Source organism: Bacillus rossius, chromosome 3, assembly GCF_032445375.1.
Source record: "Bacillus rossius redtenbacheri isolate Brsri chromosome 3, Brsri_v3, whole genome shotgun sequence".
Lineage (NCBI taxonomy): Eukaryota > Metazoa > Arthropoda > Insecta > Phasmatodea > Bacillidae > Bacillus > Bacillus rossius.
In genome coordinates, this window is record NC_086332.1 from 24,777,249 (window position 1) to 24,805,071 (window position 27,823).

General features: G+C 34.4%; 2 protein-coding genes across 2 annotated transcripts; one reads left to right on the forward strand and one right to left on the reverse strand.

Annotated features, from left to right (window-relative positions):
* Positions 1-607: 607 nt before the first annotated feature.
* On the reverse strand, positions 608-26,020 carry LOC134530381 (sialic acid synthase). Its single transcript, XM_063365151.1, has 7 exons — positions 25,865-26,020; positions 25,361-25,549; positions 13,879-14,021; positions 9,931-10,146; positions 8,365-8,488; positions 7,012-7,238; positions 608-5,301 (listed from the first exon to the last, which is right to left on the reverse strand). The coding sequence occupies exons 3-7, from the start codon at positions 14,008-14,010 to the stop codon at positions 4,939-4,941; spliced, it is 1,062 nt and encodes a 353-aa protein (XP_063221221.1). The 5' UTR covers positions 14,011-14,021; positions 25,361-25,549; positions 25,865-26,020; the 3' UTR covers positions 608-4,938.
* LOC134530379 (DNA-directed primase/polymerase protein-like) lies at positions 19,537-21,349 on the forward strand. Its single transcript, XM_063365150.1, has one exon. It carries the CDS (start codon positions 19,618-19,620, stop codon positions 21,187-21,189), a length of 1,572 nt encoding a protein of 523 aa, XP_063221220.1. The 5' UTR covers positions 19,537-19,617; the 3' UTR covers positions 21,190-21,349.
* Positions 26,021-27,823: the final 1,803 nt, after the last annotated feature.

Below are 27,823 nucleotides of genomic sequence, written 5' to 3' on the forward strand. Positions count from 1 at the left end.
TATAGAGAGGCATAACTGTATAGTCAAAATATGGTCACTAAAACACTGTGGTTGAGAAATGCCAACATAAAAATTAATTTTTAAATATAAGGAAATTATAAATTGCTTAAACATAATAACACAAATAAAAATGTAATTTTACAAACATTCTTAGTTTATAATTTATGGAATGGTGTATTATTGGAGTGGGGTATTGGGTGTAATGGCAAAATGTCATATCTTGTAATCATTTTTGTAAATGTTGAATTATTTTGGTAGCAATGAAATAAGCATGGCTGTTAAACAAAATTGTTTATATGTTTGTTAGAAACGAAATATGCGTTAATGATACTTTAAAAAAAATTATTTGTTTATTGGAATGTTGTTTCCATACCATAAATATAAATTCTGTTCAAAGGTTAGCAGATGTGTGCACATGTTTTTTTTTTTCCCCCCAATGGAAACTGAGATTATGTTTTAAACACACATTGCGGCCATGCAGTTTTTAATTTTTGAAATAAATTAAAAAAAAAAAAAGTATTTTAATATAATGTTTCGGTTGTTCCGTATTACAAAACAAATAATCTTACACATAATATTATTAACATTCACAGCAGTGAACAACCATAAAAAAATCATGGTTACTTTTGAAAAGTTTACAACTTTTAGGTTGTTAGTTTGCTTCTAAATATTATGCAGTTCCCAGATTTCCAAAGAAAATAAGAGCATTAGTTATAGCATTGAATTGCCACTCTTTATCTTCCTTGCTTTGTGGTACAATATGCACTGCTTGTATGCATTGCATCTGAGATTGGAGAGAATCTTTCTTGAGCAAGGTAGTGATCTAAAGGATGAATGGAAAGTGAACAGTTATGGAACAGTGTCGCAGTGGTGAGATATGGTACTCGCATTTCGGTGGATTTAGTTCACATTTCGATCCGGCCATCCTAGTTTTGGTTCTCCGTGATTTCCTGCCTTGGTTCCTAATAAGAAATGGCCGATTCCTTCCAAAAGTCTTTGTTTCGTTCAGTTGTGTTTTATAGTCTCTTATGACCTCACTGTCAATTAGATTATAGCAAGAATTTGTATGAACTAAATATATATAAATATATATATGCGGAAAGTCTGCATTTGTTTATTAAATTTATATGTTATACATAACACTGTTCTTTTTTCAAGCCAACAACAGATTAGTAAGCTGGTGTAAAAATGTTTCAAATTTGTCAAATGCTATCACACACAGTGCTATTTAGTTAAAATTGAAATTTTGCTATCTAGAATTTTTTTTTTTTTTTCAGTCAGTGTCAAGAATATTTGAAAACAGTGAAGAAAATATGTATTTGATTGACTAAAAGTATGGTATAATTGTTGGGGAAATGGATATTCAAGAAACAAGTTTTTGTAAACCCCTATTTTTTGATCCAAATTAACTGTGGGGACCCCATTACAAACCACTCAACTTTGTATTGACCACTGCGTGTGCGTGGATGACTGTCCAAATATCCAAACACCATACCGGCAACTGCAGAGGGATGCAACATCGTGGGCATGCACCAGTGTTTATGGTTCTCCCTCCTCTCGTCATCGTCTTATCTCAACAGGTTTTTGTCACGCAACTGTGTCCAAAAATTATTTTTGTGTGAAATTTCCTATGCTTTCTACTGTAACATTTTATTCAAGATAAAAATTCTGTAAAGGGCATGATTGTTTTTACTGAAGAAACTGACAAAAAAAATGACAAGGAAATAGCCTGCAGTCTTAAGGAAATTTGGGAAGGGAAACAACATGGGTATGAAAAATAGCATTATATTTCTTTGTATTTTTTGTTAGATAGAGCTAGGATGAAGGGGGAGGGGGAGGGGGAGGGAGGGCCATAAAGGATGAAAAGGGGAAAAGCGAAGGACCTACCTCGGTACAGGTTATTATGCGCGAATAAGCTGAGACACGGACCATAAAGACTTCACTTGTATTCTACTGGAGACCCTTATATGGTGCGATTCATATTCGAGGGTTAGATTTTTTGCCCAAAATTAAGGATTTGATCCATACGAAGGGGTGAACCCTTCTGCGGGTAAATATCATAGTCTTTTGTTATCAACTATATTGCACAAAATTACAATTTTCAGTATTAACCACTCTGGTAAAATGTTGTGTTAATAGTTTCAGATATAATGTTGGCATTTAAAAGCCAACAATGATTAATTTGTTGTAAATTAATCAAAAAATTGTTACAGTTGTGCAGTAGATTAAAATTACACAAACAGTATAAAAATCATCTTTGGTTTATTACATAAATTTTTCCTTATTTGAGAACCACTAAAATGATAATTTTAACATAATGTACACCTACATGGCATGCAAATAACACAGTACAAAAAACTATATCCATTTTCAGGGTCTTACATTCTTTAAGGAAAAAAAAGTTATAAAATAAGTTTTACTCTAGAAAAAGGCATGGAATATAAGGTGAGGCCAGCTTTACACTGACAAAAAAAATTTACACCCTTATATAAGTATTTTGTTTTGTCTTGGTCATGGAAGTAGCATAACCTTGCTTATCCACATACAGTCTAAAAGGATTTGAGTGACAATTGTGAGTTTAGAGAACCTGTAAAAAAATATACTGTTCTCATTTTCTTACAAATAAAAATGAAAAACTTCACAACTCGGAGGGGAAATAGATGGAAATTTTTTTTTGTCCTGCGGCAAAGCAGAATTTTGAGGGGAAGTGTACGAGCTAAAAAGAAAGATGGGGATTGGTATTGACCAATATACGTCTAATTCTACGCATGGAAAAAATTGACGCTTTCACAAAGTAAAGCACAACAAATGCAGAACACCAACACGTGAATGTTGTGTTTATACAAGGGAAAGAAGTATGCTTCAACTAGCAAAATAGTTGTGTGCAACAGCATCATAAGTACTGCCGGTTGCCAGGGCCGGTGCAAGGTAAATTGCCGCCCTAGACGAAAAACCTTAATGCCCCCCCCCCCCTCGGCCGGACACCCCAAAATACGCCTCAAAATACATCACGTAAGCCTAAGATTTTGTCAATCAAATATAAACAGGCTTGTGTTTTTTTTACGTTTTTACTTATTACAAATCATAAACAAGTCACCGTGGACTTTAAATAATTACTTATATCAATATAAACATTCCAAACTGTTGCAAAAATCCATTTTCATCTAGTTTCAATAATCGTTAAACATATTATATCAGCTGTTATGTGTTGTGTTGTGCTGCGCCGCCCCCAGCTACTTGGCGCCCTAGGCCAGGGGTCGGCAACCTGCGGCTCGCGAGCCACATGCGGCTCTTTGGTTGTGAAGCTGCGGCTCGTTAGTTCCATACGCAAATATTAATTATTTTATAAAAAAAACATTAAAATATCGTTCTAAATCGATGAACGAGGATTAGGCACCATTTCTATCTCTCAGCCACTTGTACTCGCTTTTCCCCGCACCCCTCCCCCGTGACACGCGTCGTCACTGTCGTCAGTCCGTCGGAAGCTCTCGAATGACGCCGTCGTCGGATGTTTCTATGTAGGTTTGAATTAGCTTTCGACGCAAGACAGTTTGGCGTCTTCACCAGTGCTGTGACGTAGTTTGTTGTTTCAAGTAGAAGAGTTACAAGCGAATTATCTTCTCAAAGGTATGTATGTACACATATATAATAATTAAAAAAACCGAAGTAAAGGTAAGAAAAATTAATTATTTTTGCAGAAGATATTCAGAGCGGTAAGTTACTTCATTTTCAATTTCTAAAGCAATATCGCAATAAAACCAGTGCAACTTTTGACACGAATTACTTCATCACAGTTATAAAAAAATTAAAGATGAATTTGCTGACAGATTTCAGCAATTCAAAACCAACGAAAACACTCTTAGCATTCATAGTAAATCCTCTCAACACAAATAGTAACGAAATTCACATTGAGCCATTTGGAGTTGATACTGGATCTCAATAAATGCAATTGATCGATTTAAAAAGTAAAGCTTTGTGGAGTGGAAAATTTACAGAGTTGAAAAGCAAGTTGGAAGAGTTGGAGGTCCCGAAATGTATGTACGTAACGCAACAAAAATGGACAGCTTTAAAAGAAATGCCGCGAGATGAGGCCCTTATATTCGACGCATGGAATAGTCTTCCAGATTGCTACAGTAAGGTGAAGAAGTTGGCATTTGGAATGTTGACTATCTTTGGATCGACATATTCGTGCGAGCAAGCGTTCGCTTGCATTAATATATAATTAAAAGTAAAGTAAGAAGCCAACTAACAAATGGAAATTTAGAGCCGTGCTTGAAACTTAAAACAACAAGTTATGAGCCAGATTTATCCAAACTTTCTAAAACCATGCAAATCCAACGCTCCCATAGAATTTGTTTGTTCAAATGTATGCTATTGTTTTTTTGTACAAGTTACATTGTTTAGTAAAATTTAAATTTTCTACTTAAATAACAATGCAAAGCCATCGCTCCCATTGAATTTGTTTGCTGAATTGTTTGTTATTGAAGTACAAGTTAGTGTTGTAAGCAAATATTTAATTGTTTTAACTTCTTACTTAAATAATAAGTGATTATCTAATAAAACCATATATATTATCTAATTTGTTGTGAAGAAACACAACTTATATAAGTATATTTTTTCTTATGAATCAATAGATTAGTTTTTTCATAAAAAAAAATTTATGCAAGTACTTGCCTATTTATTGTTGGCAAGAAAAATTTTTGTGGCTCTTTAAAAATTTTGAAATTTTGTAAATTGTATTTTTTGACTCTTCCGACTCAAAAGGTCACCGACCCCTGCCCTAGGCGGTTGCCTAGTTCGCCTATATGGATGCGCCGGCCCTGCCGGTTGCATTGACTCAAAAGCGACAGTCGTGTAAAGTATCACGAAATAAAACAACTTGTCATGAAGTTAATTTGCAGCATTAAGATTTTTAAACCTGGCAGCAGTTCCAAGAAGTCATGGAATGTGGACGTAGCTGGGGAGGATGCTCTGGTCGCGCTCCACGGCGACGCGCAGGGTCCTGCCGATGAGGTCTCGCAGGCGGGCCGCGGCGAAGCCCCTGGGCTCCGCGACCTTGGCCAGCAGGTCGCGTGCCCCCAGCTCCCGGCCCGCCTCCAGCCGGCGCGCGGCCACCAGCGTCTTGCCCAGCTTGGCGTGGCAGGCCTCCTCGCAGGGGAGCCGCCTCTTGGTGGGGCTGCCCAGGGCCCGTTCCACGCAGCGCACGTCGCCCACCAGGCGGGACAGCTCGGCCGGCGTGAGGGAGCAGGCGTGGTCGCTGCCCTTCCAGCTCTTGTCCAGCGTCAGGTGTCGCTCCAGCACCTGGTGAGTCCAGCTCTCGTCTCAACTTGTTACCATGGTGTGACTTCAGGAAACATTTTATATAGTTTTTCGTTTCATGTTCCATAGATCCCAAAATTTTCAACTCAAAAGTTATATATATATATATATATATATATATATATATATATATATATATATATATATATATATATATATATATATATATATATATAAAATCACAATTTTGTGGACACTATAACTGCCGTAATTTGTCACAAAAATCTAGTAGTGGAAAATTTTGGTCGAGTTCGTTAATGGGCAATATCCAAACAAATGGGTAGAAATGGGAAAGGTTTTTTTTTTTTGAAAAAAAAAAAATTATTGTAACTCCCATGATATGAACAATATCACTTCCGTTTGAACGTAATAAAACTCTTAGGAGTATTGCCAAAATCTTTTGCCTGAATAAGTTTTTGATACAACCAACCATTACTGCAAGGGGTTTAAAAAACAAGGTTTGGAGGACAAAAAAAAAAAACTCCCTTTGGAAGCACACCATCAAATTAGTTCGAATTGTTTGTAAATATTATAATTTTCATCTCAAAACTTTTGTCTGAAACAATTTTTGATTAGACAAAGGGGTTGAAAAATGAGGGGTAGATATTTAAAAAAAATTATAACTCCCTTAGTACATACACTATCAAATCAGTTCAAATTGTTTGTAAATCTTATAATTTTTATCTAAATTTTTTTCTGAAACAATTTTTGATAATACTGCAAAGGTTGAAAAACCTGGGGTTAATACTGCAAAGGTTGAAAAACCTGGGGTTGAAATAAGAAAATAAATAAAACTAACCCTTCTATGTACTTTATCAAATTAATGTTTATTTTTGTTTAACATTTTAATATAGTTATAAACTTTTGTCTAAAGTAAATTTTATGTAACAAATCATTACTGCAAAAGGTGGAAATAACAAGGATAGAAAGACAAATAGAATTATAAGTTATAACAAATCCATCTTAATTTATTGTAACATTTTTAAACGTGGTCTAACTTTTTTGGCTGAATCAATAATTGGCTAACCTTTAGGTTGTTGTGTGCATTAAGTTCTTAAAATGTTCCAGCAGTTTATAGACGTTTCCAAACCATTTTCAGAAGAAAAATAGGTATACATACTTCAAAATCTACCTACGCCTGTAGGCTGTGCCGAAAGGAATTTTTTTAATTCATGAGTTTACCCTGATCGTTGAAATAACAAGTCTATTGCTAACAGAATTCATTGGAAACCTTAGCAGTGCAATCTACACAGATCACATTTACAGTAATGGTCAAGTTTAGTCTTTAAATTTTTTTGAAAAATAGTTTACTGTTAACTGGGGAGGGGGCCTGACAAAATTATTTGTCCCTAGGGCCTTAGCTCTTCTCGATGGCCCTGCATACAACAAATTCACTTCCTGCAAGTGCATGCATTTAGTGATTGATTGCCTTTCAGGTCTTTAATTACCTATCTTATTCGTAGCAGTCTGTTACCTAATACACTTGGAACAATTGCAGAAGCATCCTCTACATAACATACCTGTATTAATGTTGGAAAAAAAAAATACTGGTTACATGCTGTATAAATACATAGCTACTTTCAGCCAAATGAAAAATCACAAGCAAACACAAGCTTTGCATTCCCTTAAATTTAATATATATGTATTTAAGTAATAATAGCTAAAATAACGAACACATATATTTTTGTATACTTTGGCGCCCATGGCAACAGCCGCCACAGATATGGCAGTCCCCAGCTCGTGGCCAGAGTAGCCTACGTGGATGTCTGGGAATTCCTGCCTGAAAGTGTTGATGACTCGCAGGTTGACACTTTCGTCCGGAGTGGGGTAGGATGAGACGCAGTGGAGAAGGCAGAACTTGTGTGTGACGGCTCTAACGGTCTGGTACATCTCTCGCACTGTCTCCATGCACTGCATACCTGCAAGTAGAAAGTCTGCCACTGTTTCTGTGTTTCCGAGCAGATAATGCTATGTATTGTGTGCAAAAATATTTCGTTCAAATACTTTACGTTCATAACATTTAACCATTACAATTTTAAACAACTTGGTGAAATAGCTAAAATAATGAGCAATAAAATAACTTAATATTTCATTATTTTCAATCTTTTATAAATTGGGAGGTAGCTTGATAGGTGTTTCTCCAGGAAATTATATATCCACTCCTTTCTTGTAAAGTAGATTATAAATACAAGAATTAACATATTTCACTTAAGCGAAATCAGACTTCAGATACGTGCTTAGCCTCAATAATGACAATTTAAGTTCCATATTTTCACCAGCTTAGAGTACGGTAGGACTGAAATATGTGCATTAAATTGTAGTAATTTTATTTATGAATTTTAGATATGCTCTAATCATTAATAAAACAAAATCATTAATAAAACATTCATAGTTATTTATTTTGTAATTTTTTACGTTCACGAATCTCATGCAAAATTAACTAGAGGCTGGAACAGGCCTTTTTTACTTTTTTCCAAGATTGATGTATTGTTTCTCCAAATAATGCTTGTTCAAGAATTTCATAGTATGACTTCGTAGGTACAAAATAAGTAATAATTACTATCAAAAGATTTATGGGTAGTTGTCGAGTGGATAACCTACTACTGGTTGTCTTCCAAAAAAATTGTCAGTATTTAAAGAGTGCATATTCATTATATTACATTGTTATCCAAGTATGAACTTCAGAATTCAATCCTTTGTGTAACTTTGTGAAACAATATCTACCTATTATATTTAATGAGAAATGTTGGATTTTGGCATCAAATTGTAGAACTATTATAACACAAAAATACAAAGATGACTTTCTGTTTTATTGTGAGCTTAATAAGATGTACTAAACATGTTCAATAATTTCAACTCATTACTTATAAATTATTAATAGTCATTTATCTACAAAAAAGTTACTTTATCAATTAACATTTTGTTTTATGATTAGAGCTTAATGTTTTCCTAACAAGTCTCAGAATATGATTTCCAGCATGACAACTTAACAGAATGACTTAATGCATAGGTATGACTTTAACTTATACATTTGTAGTGACAAACCTGTGGATATAATGAGTGGCCTTTGTTTTGATGCTGCATGCTGTAGCAATGGAAAGTTATCTGCATCACCCGAGCCAATTTTAATAAATGGGACATTGATGGAGTCCAGTTCATCCACTGACACCTAGAAAAAAAAAACAGTAATTTAATTGTATGTAATCTTAGTATATAATTTTTTCATTATAATTTGTGAATAACATAGGTTTTTCTATTAATTGTTAAAATGTTTAGCAATGAAATCACCTTTTAGTTGGAGCAAAGTTAAATTTATTTGGTTTTTGCCCAAACAAGTTTTCTTAACATTGTTTCTTCTACAGAAAATCACTTACAGGATCCATTTGTAAGGGCAACTACTAAAGGTGTTATATCTCTGGTTTCACACGAAAAGAATAATCTTAATGCTGTGTGGGATTTTTTTTTGAAGACATGTGGTGGTTGGTGGACGTTAATTTGTAGTCGGCCATTTTTGCACTACCAAATGAATTTCTATGAAACCCACCCAAGACGCTTACGATGAACTATGTTTCACATTTTCCAAAAAATAAATAAGATCGCTGCTTAAAGCCTCAGGTGCATACAGCACTATGAAAATACTCTTATGCTCTCTCACTGCGTAGTGCGGAGAGTCACTTGATAAGCTTGCCGATGTCACACTTTGCAGTTTCCTTCAAACTGTACAAATAAGAATAGTGTATCTAGGTGGGTGGATTCTATTGATGTGCAATGTATGTAGTGTGGAATGACTAGCACATAAATACAACTAATTTTGCCTCTCGAGTAGTGTTTAATGAACCTACCAATCACCAGCTGCAACTTTACGTAAGAGAAGAGTCTGCCAGTAGCGGTCCTATGAGAAGGACGGTGGGGCCATCACCACCCCTCCACCTCCATAACCCCCAAAATTAAAAACAACTGGAGATATAAAAAATTACTTCAGAAGAGAGAAATGTGTTTAATAGCTTAAGGGGTTATTACTTTAAAAAAAAAAACCTCTGGCCATCAGTTTTCCCACCTTCAAATTAATCCTAAAATTTGATTCTGAGTCCGCACCTGCTGTCTGCTATGAATAGCAATCGCCAGGAAAAAAAAACATGGATATTGATCAGTAATAGATTCTGTTATTCCAATGTAACTAAATGTGCTAGAAAGTACCGATTTTCTTTTCCTAAAAAATTTAAGTCAAATCTCTTGTTGACAGTGAGGTCTTTATAAATGGCAACACGTAATGTGACAGACCAGGGCAATTAAGAAAGGAATGGATCGTAGCCTAAATCCCGGCATTTGCTTGGAGTGATTTTGGGAAACCATCACTCTGATATGTGAGTCTAGCATCTTGCCACTGGCCATCTTGCTCCATGCCAGAAGCTACTCTCAGAAGTTATTACAAAATATCCAGGCCAGCCAGAATGCACTTGTGTAGTTGCCAGTAAAATCTATTATTTTTGACTTTACTACCAGGGCGTGAATTAGCTTAGTAGTGCCGTGTATTTCTTAACGTTTGTAAGTTAACGTGGTGGTTGTGAGCTCTTACCCCCTAGGCACTGCTCAGTGTACGGAGGTAATCACCATGTCCATGGCAGAGGCAGAGAACACCAGCCCGAGGTCGAGGGCGCACGCTTGCAGCTCCCTGAACTGCCCCAGGGAGAACTCGAGGTGCTGCTTGTGCTGCCCGTACGTCTCGCCCCAGGAGTGGGGCCCCGGGTAGGGCCGGGCCAGCGCCCCGGCATTGAACTTGTCTGCGAGGGACGACTTCTGGAACTTGACGCAGTCCGCCCCGCTGTCCTGCGAGTCATTACATTCCGTGCATCAGAGACTAGCATTTGTTGAGTTCAGCAAGGAATCGACCAAGTACATACATTGTTATAGGTGTCTTGTCATCCTTGAACACAACCCACATACAAATGGGAGTACTCTTGAGAAAGTCCACCCTCCAATTGCAATGTCTGCAAAAAACCCTAACTTTGAAGTTAAATTGTCCATTCTGAACCATCACTACTATACTACTTTAGCATCTTTGGTCTGTGATTTTCTAATCACTGAAAGGCATTACTGTAAAATGTACAATATAGAACTAGTGGAGTGACTGTAAAAAAAAACAAAGAGTGACTGCCAAAAAAACACAGACTGCCAATAAGTATTTTTTTTCAAATAAAATAGATTCCAAACAGTTTGGTTCGGCACACCTTTTACAAAGTTACAGTTAATGTAAAAAAAAAAATTATAAGCTTTCAAGGCAATAGTTAACCCTGACACAGTTTTACAAATTTGTTGTACACAAGCCTTCAGCATTATCATGACTTCTTAAACATAAACTCAGGAGAACAAAGGCTCTGAGTGGTTTAGAGTTGAGAGAACATTTCACTGATGAAGATCCTTGTAATTTAGATCTTTTCTAGGCATAATTGTATAAAGCTCTAAGACATAATGGTGTAAAGTATGTAAGGCTCCAATATAACATTTATAAATCTCTTTAATAAAAGAAAATGGTCAGTCCTCTTACTGTATGAATTTCATCTATTTAATATTTATAGAAAAATTTAATTATATTAAGTCTATGCTGACCAAAAATACCCATGTCGAAGATTAATTGGATTTATAAAAAATATAAGTTGCTAGTTTTATAATGTCTGTTTGCTTTATTTAAAATTTAGGCTATATCTTTGGCATTCTTAAAAAAAAGTCTAATATGTAGTGCAATGTAAAATGTGCAACATTATAAAAACATAATCTCTTAAAACTCTTAATCACAGCACAAAATAATTACGCATTCAAAATTTAGTTCAGACTAAAATCCCCTGAGTGTTCTAAACTTATCACTTTAGGCCCGTTCCACAATAATGCAGAAACATAAAAAAAAGAAACGTATATGTATATCTCGGACATGTAAGATATTTGTGTTTCACTATATGATGTGTTTGTGCATGAAAATGTAGCATATGGCAACTGATCAGTCTAAATATTTTGATAATGAAACATTAATTTAAACGAAAAATTTTTGAGGTACGAGAACATAACGTGGTCAGGATTGACACATATAATAAAAATAAACAACTATGATCTGATTGCTAGAACACTGGTGGTATCAGATATCTTGATTTGTCAACAATTTTTTTTAAGTATTTAAAACATAAACGAACATGGCTCCCACGTGAAGAAATTCTTGAATTCTATTGGTGGTCAATGGAAGAGTTGGGAAGTACCTAATTCAACCATACTCTTATCTGCATGCGTGCCATTGTGGATATCTGTTCTGTGATTTACATATCCGTATAGGTGATCCATGTCTACTTTTGTCTTAGAATGAACCTTGTAATGTAAGGATCAAATTGATACCTAATTTTCTGGAGTTGGTAGTTACATAAAGCATGTTGAAGTCTTTTCAAATTATCTGGGTAATTTACTAATATTTTTTTTTTTGTATTCGCATTTATTGTGATTATGCTTTTAATAGCATCGTTGCGATAATCCAAGCCCTTCTTTATTTTTGAAACATTTCATAATTATGTGTGTGTTTATTTCTTTGTGTTTGATTGCGCCATGTTGAATGGAATAATGTTACGATTAAATATTGTAGTAGGACTACAATTTTCATTAAGATTGCTTCATGGGTAAATGTTGGGGGAAGTCTATGATTCACGAATCCATTCTTACACTACTGAATGCACAGGTTCTAATATTAAGGTTCGTGTCATTGTTAAGGCAAGCTGTTTGAAAGCACAATAGGGATTCGTGCATGGTGCCGCGTGCATTGCTGCACAAGCGAACGTTAAAACCGTTAATTATATGTGAAGTTCAAAAGTTCCAGAAATTGCACAAAGCTAATGTTAATGAACAAAAGCAAGTACAATTCAGGCATGCACTAAAGCGTTAGGGTGTCGGAGTTTCTAAAAATTGGTGCCAACGTGCATATCGGGTGAAAATTGTGTCAAATAAATTTGCGTTAACTGTGGACCAGTATTAATATATATTTTTTTCTCATTTTCTAATTTTGGAATATTGATAACAAGTATTTTACTGTCATTGAAGTAAATAATGCATTGATAGAAGATAGTATATTATGTTACAACTTACATACATTACATTTTATAGGGCATTATAAACTTGCTCAGTTACTTTATTTGTGTTTATCTTGGTCCCAATAATTTAGTATTTAATATCATAACCGACTTTGTCCTGATCCTGTTGTCGTCATCCTATTGTTTACTTGATACTAGCTGTAACCTAATCTTGTGGTTCTCCAACTATCGTTAGAAACATAGCGTAGCCAAGACTGTTTAAAAAAAAAATTAAATATCAGTTGTTATGGCCGAGACCAAGACTAAAATAGTTATATATATATGGACACATGCACACAACACCATATTGAATACTGTATTTGATGCCAAGTTGAATAAAAAAAAATTTGTGAAGAAATTTTTATTATTTTTGTTGAATCTTAAATGTTAATCAGCTCGATGTTAAGGTATATTTTGTAGGAAGAGGAAGTATTTACAGATGATTTCTGTTGCTTAAGCAAAAACAAATATAAACACACATACAGTTTTATATGTATTTTAAAATGTTTCAGGTTAGTTATGTTTAAGTGTATTGGACTGCAACTTTTAGTTTAAAAAGATAGCTCTGTGTTTGTAATGCATTAAGAGAAACAATAAAATGTTAAATATCTTTGAAGCCATGTTTGTTCCATCACAATTTTCCTGGCTAATAAATTATAGGTATTTTTAAAGTTGCCATAAACTCTAATACCAACAAAAGTTACCTCATTAATGTTTCTTGTGATTTACATGTTAATTAATTTATTATTATTATTTTAAATAAGCCATTTTAGTGAGGTGGTTGCAGCAACAGCCTGGCAGTGGTATTTACTAAACTGGCAGTTAGCTTGCAGCAGGGCAGAGGGGTGCAATATCGAGGGTCGCTCTTGTGCGAGCAGGAGGTCCCGAAGGCCACTTCCCGAAGAGGACAGCGTGAAAGTTGCTCCCCAGAGAGGAGATGGGATTGGCAGTCTGAAAGGTCGCTCCTAGAAAATGATAGTATTCAACTTATTTTTTTTTTTTTTAGATTGCTCTGATGGAAATTTCCATGGTGTTTTATCGCTGGAGGTAAAAATATTACCCTACATTACATATAAGTTGCAGACGTCACAATAAATGTACCTGGTTGAGTACAAAATATAATCATCAATTTAAATATGTTTTACTAACAAAAGTTTGGAAACTTTATTATGCAATTTTATTATTATTAATGCTAAATGTGGCAGAAGTCCAATTTTATTTAATGTTACATTAGAAAGAATCTCACTAAGATGAGGTGTTGTGGTATCTAGTTCAGTGCATATTACAGTCGCCAAGAACGTTACATTTCCCTGAAGTGAAAGTCAAGAACTTTGGAAAATTGGGACAATCAGGGTGATTTATAGTCACAGTTTTAAAATGTTACATGTAAAGAGCTCCCCATGTTTAACATTTTTGTGTTGGTTTTTAAGTCACTACCTCGCATGCAAAACTTTGTTACCTTGGCAGCGTGAATCAGTTGCTTTGCAAGTTTAATATCTCCCTGGTGGTTCTGTCCTATCTCTGCAATTATAAAGCAGGGGTGGCTGCTTCCAATAACTTTTCCAGGAGTAATTTCAATGTCTTCTGCCATTCTGTATATCCCTGTAAATCAGATACAAAATTAAATGAGTATATTCACAAATGTAATGAATGGGCCCAGATGTTGAGTACCACTTGACTCGCATGCTTCAGGCTGAGGTAAATTGTTGGAATGTAACCTTAGGCGCCAACTGGTACAATCAGTGCAAACCGACATTTTGGGGTTCATAGAAGTTCGGCTGGACTTAACATATCTCTAGTGAATGGCCTAACATTACATTCCCTGCCCTAAGCACACATTTGTTGATTAAATGCCATCATACAACTGGAATGATCTCATTGTTTCTTCCTATTCCAATGAGCATTTATTTGATGAGGATGATATAAAGGTTCCACCCATGCCTTAACCACACAAGTGCAATGAATGAAGAATGTGAAATAACAATTACAGTTTACTACTTTACTGGTAATGGCATACATACTTTCATTACATGATTACATTAGCTTGGTACTCCCAACAATAGAAGAATATACCTAAGGATTTAATTATTAGATAAAACATTTCTTGAGTGGACAGCACTTCCGTAAGGCTAATGAAAAGGTTTAAATTAACTAAAATATTATTAAAAATAAAAAGTTACTACTGTGCACGGTCTTGAACCCTTAGGAGGGACAGATGGTTTCATGCAGGCCATGGGTTACTTTCTTAAATAGACATGGCAGACATGACTTAATGTGGACAATACTTTAAACATTATACTAAATCCAAGCAAGATACAAACTCGCATGTATACATTCAAACCAGTGTTAGAAACATTAATTTTAGTAGCCTTCATCAATGATAGTTTTAAGTCCAACTCAGCACCTGAGTGTCCCATACTATGTACTCTACTGAGACAACTCAAGCTGTGGGACAGCCATGCTCATTAAGCGTGACCACTAACACTAAAAGTACTGGACTCCAAACACAGCCCGCACTGTTTGAGATGCAACTGCACGCAGGCACACTTCTGTGTTCTGACCGCAAATACTTGGTTACAAAATGGACCTAATTCATAGACATACAAGACCATTTACGTTACAGAGGCATCAAATTCACGACCTCTGAAGAGACAAACGCAGCAGTGGAGAATTTTACTATCACCATGCACAAGGCAGAATGAGATGCCATAACCCTCGCAGAATTTCTCATCTACGAGGAAAATATGATATCTCATGTGGACCAGTGCACAAGAAATTGTGGCAAAGATATAGCACAATCGGTGCAAGGTCCACTTGTGGTACATAATCTATACTAGTAGAGGAAGTACAAGCTCTGGAGATGGAGAAATGTGATTAAAAACCATGACAACTGACTGGCAATATGCACAGCCTAAAGGCACACCATGTCATCCATTCATCACAGTAATTCACAGCAGGGGCGTAGCCAGGGGGGGGTTTTAGGGGTTCAAACCCCCCCCCCTTAGCAGCAAATTTTAATTAAATTTCTTATTCATCACTCAAACAAATTTCATATTAACAATTAATAAAAATTTACCATTACAATATTTAAATTTAAGTACCGAAAACAGCTAAATACCACTATTTTACACCTTAAAATCCAAATTTTCCCGGGGGGGGGGGGGACCCCCGGACCCACCCGCTTTAATACGGGGGGGGGGGGGGGGGGGTTGCAGGCTTCTTAACACCCCCCATACACAAATCCTGGCTACGGCACTGATTCACAGAGTGCATGGGATAGCGTATATATATCCAAAGCAATCAGGAGCAATAGCATACACAATAGTAAATTTTATTTAAATGAGGACCTTCGGTACAATGTATTCACAGAGTAAGTAGATCACTTTGTGCCCCTCCAACTTTCTTGTAACCATCGTGGTGGTACTCGCGCCTCAGAAGCATGTGATGTGCACCAAAGTGAGGCCATTAATATATACGGTGCCCCGCGCGAGGCTAAAAACTGGTTTCAATGCTTCCTAGCGGTTGTTTGGCAACCATCGATACCACTGTTAAGGCAAAAAATACTGGAGACAGCATGATAGCACAAAGGCAGAACTGCCTTTCTAATTTTCTCAAGTAGTTTTTAAGTCACGATTATTTCTTGTTATGACTATTACAGTGTACAAAATATATTCCAGGATGGTTTCGCTATCATAAAGTTTCAATTGGCACACCAATATATTTTGTATATCCTCCCATATTCACGAAATAGAATGTATATGAGTTAATGGCACCAGACGTGGGTAAGTAATCTGTGGACGAAATCAACGAAAAAATCAACTCTGTTTTAACCCTTTTAGTATATTTGCCCATTGAAGTTAACAATTTGTCTCAATGGTAAATGGGGTTTTCATAACGAATGTGTGGGTTAATGTGTAGCCTACTTACTGTTGATGTGTACTTACTTTCTAGTGGACATATTTTATGACTGGAGTAATAACATTTTTTTTGTTTATTAATTATAAAATAAATACATTAATATTATAATTATAGAATAAGATTATTTCCACACCAATAATTTAAAATAAAAATTTATTCACAATAAAAAAAATTAAAGTAGGTAAGGTATATCTTAGGACTTGACAAAGTTTGACGGAAAGGTATAAATGTCACACTATCAAAGTTTAATTTTAGTCTGAGCTATCTGAAAATTTCAATTCCAATATATATAAGGTGATCTGTCCACATTTAATTGATGGAGAAAATTGAAAGCAATTTTACGTTCAATTCAATACTACCCCTCCATCACTATTGTCAAATATAGATTAAGACCATTATTTGATTTTTTGACAGGGCATTAAGCCTGTTAAAAACTTCCAAAAATACGGGTTCTAAAAGATGTTCCTATATTAAACGTAAATGAATGACATACATTTTCGTCTCAACGAATCTTTAAAAAGTCAAAGAAAACAGTTCACCAAAGAGGACAAGAGTAGCGGCAGCACCGCTACTTACTGCAACTGGCTGCAAATGCCGAGCCTTTCCGAAGTTGGCCGATCGGGTGTGCCTACCCCTGGTTGTTTTTTTTATTTTTACGCGCGCGTTTTTGACGTGACAACGTCTAATAAATCGATGAACGCCGGCTGCACGCACGAAAAAGTGTCCCACTACGGATGTGCCCTGTTCGCTCATTGTACGCATGCGTGGCATCTCTCTTCCACTCGATTGGAACAACCATCGATTTGACTTTTCAATCATATTTTCGTCGTTTGAATTATTAATATTACGTAATTTAACGATCGTCCACCGATTTTCAGCACAATCGGTACGGTTATTTAAAAGTAATGATGAATATTCAAATACGTTTTGAACCAAGAATGGTGTTTTACTTTTACACAGAATAATTCAAATTACACCCGGGATCTTTTGCACAATGTTTTAAAAAATATTGTAACACATTATAAATAGGTTTGGTGTATTTGGGATGCGTATTTGTTATGAAATCGTGTTATAAAAACGAAATAATATTATTCCCCTATCGTGAACAAATTTTTTATTACCAGTATATACAATCCGAAACTATTAATTAGCAAGATTGGCCTCGTGGTCTTGTGGTTAGCGTGGCTAATATCTCATCTGAAGGTTGTCGGTTCAAAATCCCGGCAGCTGCGAAAATTTTTTTTTGTTCTTGTATAAATAAATACGACGTACGCAACATTTCAAAAGTAATAAATATATTTGAATTAATGAATGCAAATAAAAGTTAATTAATTAATTAAATTGCACATTTCATTTCAGTCCTTTGTATTCATACAAAATAGTGATAATTCAATAAAAATTATACGATTTTATTCATAAATATATGCAGAGGTAGATTTTATCTTACAAAAGATAGAAAAATTAAAAATAAATCTTCCTCAAACAATATAACATTTTTAATGCCTAAATGGTTTGGTTGCAGAAACCAATTACGGCTCAGTCTCAGGCCGAATATGATATTTCCTTTTCTTCTGGATCAATCATTTCATCAATGTTTTGTTATGACGTTGTCACGTTAAACTATCGTCCGTAAACCCACTTTAAAGACAACCATTTTTTTTCTCTCCAATATAAAAAAGCCACACAGACTGTTTAGTGTGCCTCTAACTTAGGTGAGTTTTTAACGTTTCATATTTTAATGTTTTGTTATTTGGATATTGTTGCGCAAGTAATAAGTAAAAAAAAAAAAAAAACGTGAGTTCCTATACTGTTCATCCTTTGTCCTGGCTTGTTAGGTCAGGTCAGTTACATTATAAATACTTTAAAACTAAACAACAATTAAAATTAACTCATTTTTAATGTTCGCTTAGTTTGAAAGTATTCATTATGTAACTGACCTGACATAATCGACCATTTTAATTAATTAGGCATTCACGAAACACAACAAAAGTCTGGCGGCACCAATTGAATATCATTTCATATGAAAGTTGTTCTCAGTATTGTTTAAAGTTTCAAATTTATTTTAAAATAATGTTTTAAATATTATTCAATTTATTAAAATAAAACTTTAGAAAACAATATGCTTCATAACGTTTTTTCACCACACTGGTCGGTGTTTGACGAAGCTTAATAAACTAAATTGAAAATACTTTGCGCTCGCTGAACTTCCGACCACGCCGCCGGCCCCGGAACGAGCGTGAGCGGTGCGGCATTTGCAGCCAGTTACAGGAAGTACCGGTGCTGCCGCTAGACTCTTGTCAAAGAGGTTTACAAAGTGAAATAACTAAAATGATGTTAAAATGAATGTATGCGAAATAATTTAATGATTTTATGAGTTAAACGAACTTATGTGTCTATATTAAAAAAATCACTGAACATTTATCTTTAATATGTAATGAATATTATTGAGACAACAATATACAATTTGAAAAATTATGAAACCTATAAATAGCATAACAAAATAAAAATATCCATCCAAGACTGGAATAAATGATTTAATTTTAAAATGAGACTAAAATGGAAATGTTTGAGATAGCTCAGACCACATTAATAGTATGACATTATTTAGAAATTTCTTGATGTTACCAGTCTAATTTTTTTATGGAGAATATTGGATGTCATTCCGACCAACACTACTACTCTAACTTTATTGTCCAATATAGTAGGTGACCAGAGCATTGGATTTATTTTTAGATGCTCTAATATTTTAAAAAACGTAAATTATCATAGCTTTATTTTAAAATATGGAAATTATTATATGTGCTTCGTTAGTTATATTAGTTATACTGTTCGAATGTTGGTAGTTCTGATAATTTGAATGTCGCTATTTGATCGGTAAACTGAATTGAATTTGACGGTTGGGGAAGAAAGATTCGGTTTTATGATTAAATAATTTAATTTTTACGCAGTTTTAAAGTGGGTGTCCTATATTCAGTTATCAAGGCTTTGTTTACAGGTCTTGTGAGGTATGTTATTAGTGAATTTTTATGTAGTTGTGACGTAAACTTTTGGCGGCTATTAGCGGTGTTTGATATTGTTTATATTTATTTCAGGTTGTGTGTTGGGCAGTAACATATATAATGTTTCTGAAATAATTACCTTTTACCACTGTTTTGTATATATTAAGGCTTAGACAGTACCATTGCGTACGTGAGTCGTAAATTGTTCGATATGTGTTGAAAAACGATTTTGTAGTTACAAGTGGTAGTGTTACATAATATTTTATTTTCTAGTATTTGTGATGATGGAAAATGCCTCATTGACATTTCCTACAGCTTCATTTTATGGACAGCGTAAGTTGAGAGATATATTGCGGTTTAGTGCAATAGATTCTGAAAAAAATTTGAAGAAAGGAACTTCTTTGCCACCACAAATAGTCAGTATTAATGGTCCTTCTAAAACATGGCAAGTGTTTCGCAGTCAGGCAAAGGCTTTAGCGTTTGCAAGGTCTCGGAGGAATGGATTGATGACTTTTGCATTTCAGGATGATTCAGGCAACCGCCTCTTTCTTGTTACGAATCCATGTGTATTTTGGTTTTATGATGAATTGAAACAGCCCCACCAGCGATGTTCGTATGAAATAATATCGGAGCATTCACCAAGTAAGCTCTACTTTGATTTAGAGTTTGCTAAAGAATGTAATTCTGAGTGTAATGGTGTTGAGATGATTGAAGTTTTTCTGAAGATTGTTTCATTTTATCTGCAAAAGAAATGGCAACTGTCAGTCAATCGTAGTCACATTGTGGATTTAGATTCATCTTCACCTGATAAATTCAGTCGTCATTTGATCTACGAAATCCCTGGATGTGTATTCAAAGACAACTTGCATGTTGGCAACTTTGTTAAGGATGTCTGCAGCCAATTAAAACATTTTATACATCTGTGTGATTCTGATTATAATATAAATAAAAGTGCCGCAGGTGGTGACAATCAAGACTTAAATAAAATAAGCAATCTCTATGATGTAAGCTTGTCAGACATATGCAAGTTATTTGTTTTTGACAAGAATGGAAAAAAGAAACTGTTTTGTGATGAGGGTGTTTATACAAGAAACAGACAGTTCAGAATTTATAAATCTACAAAACATGGTAAGAACTCTCCTCTAGTTCTTAGTCAGGAAAATCAGTTTCAAATTGATACTGAAGATCTTAAAAAACATGCACTCAATGAAGCTGTTTTTTTACATTCACTTGTTACTTACATACCACAGGGAGATCATTTAAGAATATTGGACTCCCTTTCTGTCGAATCATCAACTAGCAGCATGCCTCAAATGGTGCTTCCTAAGAGATCTCCAAATGTTACGACAGAATCGCCTTACCCTGAAGTGGATCAGTTTGTACGTTCACTCATCAGACCAAATGGGAAAATTATTAGAACTTGCTTTTTTTCTACAAGCAATATTATTGTGTATGATATTGTTGGCTTCAGATATTGTGAAAATATTGGCAGGGAGCATTGCAGTAATAACATTAAGTACGTATTTTACCTCGCAAAACTATGCTATTATCAGAAATGCTATGACCCTGACTGCAGAGATTATCGCTCGCCCATGAAAGATCTACCCACAGATCTTATGTTTTGTTTGCAAAATGACGGGGAGGATGAGCCCAACTGTGTTGGGTATTTTGGCATTCCGAAAGATGAGTTGGAAATGTTGGAAGGAATTGATAAAGATGAATATAATTTTGATGATTGGCTGTGCAAAGACAGCAGTGGTGCAGTGAGTGGTGATTGTGAAAGTTCCTTCCCAGATTATGGAGTCTCCGATTTTGACATGCTGCAGCTTCCAGAAAGTAAAAATTCTAAGTAAAACTTTAGTTTCCACTTAGTTTTTTTATTAGTTATTTTAGAAATTAAATTCCTTGCTTATTTTTGACACACATATATTATGCCAAACAATTGTTGTTCCCCTCCCCATCTCTCCTAAGAATTGATGAATTCGTATCTACAAAAATTTTATTTTAATTTTGGCTATTTTGGGGTTAAGTTCAAGCATGGAAGCTATTTGTGAAAGTGTTACAGTAGGGAGAAATAATATGTTGATGTAAGTACTAAGCATATAGATTTTTTTTTTTTAATTTGTTGTGTTTTGTTTTTATTTATTAATGTTTAGTCCCTAAATTTTGTTCTAGATTTTCCCTGACGATGAATAAAACTGAAGAAAGTGAGAATTTGGTGCAGAGAAAGCTGCAGTTAGCTGCAGGAAGTACGAGTAAAAAGCCAGAAACCCCTATTCATAGGAAATCAAAGCTACCGTATGAAGGAAGAATGGTTTTTGGTGAACTTGACATAAACTCAATAGACTCCTGGCCACAGAGAGATAAACTGAAGAGTGAGAAGTTGACTGTAAGTTTTCATTATTTTCAGATTTTTTTCTTGAACATATAATTTTTTTTGTAGGGCCATTACCATGATTGGATTGAATAGTTTTTATCTTGCAAAAAAATATATATATACATACAGACCCGCGAACTTGCACGATTTTGGCGTGAGGCTCACGATTTGAAGGTCCATCTCACGCCCTCACGCCAAAATAGTGTTTCCTCATGATTTTTCGGGGCCCCAAGATTTTGCTTGTAAAAGTTACAAAACAAGTTTTACGAAAGCTTACAGAAACGAGTTTCCATCAATACTCGAGTCACGTAAAGGAAGCAATTTTGCATTTTGTAGCGTGTGCCGTGCTGATTTTTCTATCTTGCATAGTGGAAGAGGAGACATTGTGAAACATATGTATCACTACAAAGAAACACAACTAACACGTGAAGTTTATTGCTTCCAATAAAAAAATTAATTTTGCTGTGAACAGTGATAATAGTGTTAGACGAGCAGAATGTTATTTTAAATCTTTTTTTAGTTGCGGCCCTGCATGATCACTACACGACAGCGCTAAATTATGTTCAACTAAATTAAATCTGCAACCTATAATTTGTTGTAATAAATTTTGAAGCAGAGACCATGTAACATATGTACCTACAGGTATGTCACTTAAATTTAAAGATTCTCATTTTTTGTTTTTTATATCTAACCTGTATTTATAGGCCTGAAAGTTTTTATCGAGAGAACCTCATGATTTTTTAAATTTGAAGGTTGGCAGGTCTGTACATATATATTACATTTTTTTTCTTTTAATTTTTTGGGATTTTAAAATATATAGGCCTATATATTTAATTTACATATGGAGGGTAATTTTTAATAGCATAATAGCTATAATATGCTATTCAATGAGATTGTGCGGAAAAATTGAATAAAGGCTGACAAATGTATGCATCAAAACAATAGAAAAAAAAATTTAATGCCTTTTATTTTATATCATTAACTTCTTCTTAATCACTGTATAAAATTGCATTACAATACTTCAACACTCCAAGTAGTTTAGCAAAAATAACTGTTTTAATGGTTAGGTTAGGCAGAACAAATCAATTTTGTTTATCAGTTTACGTTTGGAATAAAATTAATGTAATTATTACCTGAATTGTATACATAGAGACGCAAATTGTGTTGTACTTTAATAGTGTAGCTGAGACTGGTTTCTACAAGAGATGTTCCTGATGCTGTTGTTGCTGCCCTACTGTTTACTTGATACTAGTTGCAACTTGCACCTGTGGTTCACCAGAGAGCCTAGAAATATAGCATAGCCAAGGCTTTTTAATTTCACAAGGGGTCCAGGCCCCTTTAGCCCTCTCCCCTCTCTAAAGTCCACTCCCACGAAGGGAATGGTAGGGGAAGAGAGAAACGTTTCAAGAAGACAGGAATTTTTAATGTCCGTACATAATGACCGGGTTCATGTTTTCAAGTTGATTTTCTTTAAAGTGAATATTAGTCTTAGCCCCAGCTATAACATATTGACATTAAAAATTCCCTGCCTTTTCGAAGAAAGTTGCGGATATGCTTATTTACTATCACTACATAGTATAAAACAAAGTCGCTTCCCGCTGTCTGTCTGTCACTATGTATGCTTAGATCTTTAAAACTATGAAACAGATTTTGATACAGTTTTTTTAATAGATAGAGTGATTCAGGAGGAAGGTTTATATGTATAATAAATGCATAATATAGTAGAGAAACACTGCTAATTTTAGAGGTTTCTAATGTGATGTCGTAAATAAACACATTTTTTGCGCTTTCATTGCAATGCTGGCTGAACCTTACGAGATAGATCAGTATAATGTACTACAGTATTGTACACCTTAAAAAGGTCTACAAAAAAGTCCGCGATGATATATGTCTTGTCTCTTAGGGATAACCCACAATAACCTTTTTTTATCCTTATTACAAGAAATAATTGCTTATAATTACGAAGCTATTTTAAGCAATACAGCATTAATCCTTATACAATTAAGTACCTTAAATACATTGTGCATTTAATATAGATCAATATGGCCCTTTACAGCATGTAATTAAAATGAATATTTTCGAAGATATTACAGATTTAAAATGCAGGGACATAGCGGTTGCAACGGTACCGGCCGGGGGGCCGGCGGCGTGTTCCTATAAATAGTGCGTCAAAGGCCGCGCTTCGCCCTACAGCACTTTATGATTAGCAGCGATCGCACACGTTTATCGGAGCTCTCTAGCGAGGAAAATAACAATTATTACTTAATAAAAACCTGCTTTTCAGCGCAACAACGTAATCTGTACTTATAAGTACATTACGATAAATTAAAAAATATATATATTCAAAATTGTATGATAGTATTTAAATACTAAAGTAACCTCTAAAGAAAACATGTTTGTATTGTCTAATGACAAAAAAAGCTGTGAACGTTGTATATAAAAACATTCTGTAGTATATTTAGTATCAGCATTGCACCCGTGCAAAGGCGGGGCATGTCACTAGTTTCATTATATAAAGGTATAATAGGAGAACAGAAAGACAACAGAACAGTTTTAAATGTAGTGGAAGTATCCCACCTAATTGATAACTTCATTTTTACAATAACATTGTATTGTGTAAAATAAATTAAAATAAATAATTAATTTTAAAAATTAAGATTACATAACAAAGGTTATCATGGTTTATCAGATATCTTGTATTAACCTGTGGCATATATACTTCTGCAGTTGGCATAATTGCTTGCAACTAGTAAACAACACAGTATATGCAATTAGTTTACAAAGCATATTTACCCATCCTATAAAATTGTTAACTACTAGAGTATTGCAATTATCTTTAATAAAATGATTTGGAAAAATGTTAGGAACAAAAATTAAAATGAATTTTTAATTTTAAAATGACATGCAAATGTTGTGTTCCAAGAATTCAGTATGGCAAAAATCATATCCTTTTGTGAAATTGCTACTGATTGTTATTGTACGTGAAAAATATTTACTAATACAAATGATGCACCAGCCTCATTAAGAGAACTTGAAATATGTTGCAACATTTTTCCCAGAACTTCTAAACATCTTTTTTGAATAGTGGTAATTTATTAACCTAATTTTTTGTTTTAAAAGTTAAAGTGATGAAATAATATTTTAATATAATTGTGTACTGATCCAGTAATAAAAAGTAAATCAATAAATACATGACATCCTTTGTTTCAGTTTTCTTTAATATAGGTAAACATTTTAGGAAAACTTTTTATGTACAAAACATAAGTTATGATTCCAAAGGAAAAAAACAGTACCTAAAGCCACTTGACCCTATGCCAAGAAACCTAATTGCTCTGAAATTTAAAAGTTGGTTATCTTATTAACAATCTGATGTAAAATATAGCTCATCACTTTGTTTTATTATATGCTAAGTGTGAATTAAAGGATTCAGAGTTTAAGTTGGTTATCATATTAACAATATTAATTTATTATTTATGATTTAGCAAACGTAGGTATCTCTAAAATTTAACGAGTTCTGCGACTTCCTAACTTTGATGCAATTTTTTTTTTGAAATTGAAACATGAATTCAAACATTAAAACAGCGAGTAGGGGGTCAGTATTAAGGTGGTAATAGAGTAGCTGACAGAACGCAGCGAGCCAAGCAGACCTTGTCTGCCCGCAGCCCAGGTCCTCCCACGCGATGCGATGCCTGTCCTTCAGGAACCGGTATTTGGTAGGTCTTGCGTCTGGGAACAGCTGGACTCCACATTGGCTTTTTAGTTCGCGCGCTCGCCGCAACGTGACCCGTCTGAAGATGGCGTCGCTGTAGTTTCTTCGATGACATGGCGTTGCATTCCTGAGCACAGATTATGTCAAATGTAAAACCGTGCAATATTTTAAGGCTGAATTTTTTGAGTCTCCGGGTGGCGATAGTGCGTTGTGGCTCCGCGATTTCGTGTCGTAGTTGAGCGTCGTTCGTGAATCGTGCGGTGAAGTTTGGAAATGTGCTTTCGCGATGACGTAATGTTGTCAATTGTCACGCTTTTAGGTTATTAACGCTATATTTTATTTAAATGTCACGTTCGTGAATGACAGTTTGTGATACCGTGACAGTAGGGACAGCTGAACCCTTGTGCAATATTATTGTCTTAACGTGTTTATAAGTACTTACGAAAACAGGTGTGGTGGATCGTGGTGCCTTGTTCAACCTACGCCAGACAGGTAAGACGTAGTGTTGTGAAACGTCGGCTTACACGTACATAAATTATTGTACTGTCACGTGCTTAGACGCATTAAAATGAACATGGAGATACATTTTTGTCATCGGGTCTTACTGTCAATCGATTGACTGTTATTGAGTCATCTGTAAAATCAGATGAGTTAGCCTCGCATTATGTCGTAATTATTTATTTTGATGATTCTACTACATTATAAAAATTGCACGAACTCCTATCTCGTTCCTTATTTTGTAAATGTGTCAGAACCCTACAAATTGTTTTTTTTTTTTTTTTTTTTTTTTTGGTTTTCATACCAAGCAACAAAGGAAATTTTTATTAGGTACTATGTTTGGCAGATTTTATTTCTGCTTGTCTCCTTGGTACGAAATGTGAAAGTTATTTGGTTTAGGGTTTAATTTTTGGTTTGACCTAACCCTTAACAAAATAGGCCTATTACAAAATGAAATGTTTAAATAGTTATAACATATGTACATAACACATGAATAACTACATTCAATTTCTACCTGGTACCTCTTATAATGGTTCCAAAAATTTAAGAGCATTGAAACTAAAAAGTAATAAAAACTTACTTTAAAAAATGGGATGAAGGTACCTATAAGCTTAGAGCAATATTTGACCTTTCCTTGTAATATCAAAACATTAACCCTTTGATATTAGGAAAATTATGAACTCACTTTGCATTAATTTATCCTTCCCTTCTTCGAAGAGGTCATGCTGAGAGTTTATAACCATTGCTTTAGATCACTCTAGCATTATTACACCTTAAAATAACATTAATTGGAGTGACTTGAAACTGGGTGGAAATTATACAGAACAGATTTTTTAGGTTTGGAATACAATGTGATTCTGGAGAAAACATATATACCTACCTACATATTCTGCATAGATGAGTTCGTTAGGAAGTGCAATTAAACTTGAATAATTACTTGATTTCTATAAAATTATGCAGGCCTTTGTAACATTTAAGAAACCTTGCTTAAGAGGCTACTCCAGTGTTTCAGGAGCACTACGCAACCCGCGTTAACCTCATAAGATTCAAGAAAGGGGCTTTGATAAGAGCATCGTTGTCTTACATATCAAGCAAGCATGATTTCTAAATCTATATTAGTTAATTAGTTATAAGCAAAATGAAAAAAAACATTGAATCTTTTGAGGTTAACGCGGGTTGCGTATTGCCCCTGAAACACTGGAGTGGCCTCTTAAGGCTGTTAACCTAATGTTTTGACAATTGTGTTTTGTATGTGATTAGTACTTTCCTATATTTTCTTAATGAAACAATTCATTATATTTTTTTTCATGGTGTAATTTGTGGTAAAATTTACATACTAAATTAATTTTTCATAATAGCAGGGAACAATAAACACCTCATTTATCTATTAAGAATTTGGTGTGTACCAAGGTATTTTTACAGTGATCCATACATTTGGAATGTAAAGTGCACACTTTGATGTAAAATATTTTCATGGCATAGGTAAACATTTCCTTAGAATAGTTTAATGTACAATTATGCTTACCAGTAAAAATAATGAACATTTTTTTTGTGGTTATGTACATAAAATCATAGAAGTACAAAAGTGCGTAGTCTGATTGGAATGCCACTCGCCACCAATGGAAAATATGTGAAACAGGAACACACTGGTGATTAAAAATGTGTCTTCAAAACTTGGAAGAGACAGGGATATTTTCAATACCAAGTAGAAAACAGTATCAGTAATTTTTCATAATATGCAGTATCTTAATGTCTTAAAAATTAATGTATTTTAATCATAAATTCATGTGCCATATTCAATTTTTATTTATATTAATATAAAAACTATTTATTAATATTGAAACAAAAACTATCCATAGTCTTAAGTGTCATTACAATAAATAATTTCTCATTTAAAAGTTTA

What these genes read in the sequence shown, in the direction of transcription:
- LOC134530381 (XM_063365151.1), bottom strand. Translation starts at nt 14,010, where the DNA reads ATGGCAGAAGACATTGAAATTACTCCTGGAAAAGTTATTGGAAGCAGC. An exon ending in AACTGATTCACGCTGCCAAG is followed by an intron (nt 10,147 to 13,878) that starts GTAACAAAGTTT and finishes AATGACTCGCAG; the next exon opens with GACAGCGGGGCGGACTGCGT. An exon ending in CTGCCTCTGCCATGGACATG is followed by an intron (nt 8,489 to 9,930) that starts GTGATTACCTCC and finishes TTTTTTTTCTAG; the next exon opens with GTGTCAGTGGATGAACTGGA.
- LOC134530379 (XM_063365150.1), top strand. Translation starts at nt 19,618, where the DNA reads ATGATGGAAAATGCCTCATTGACATTTCCTACAGCTTCATTTTATGGA.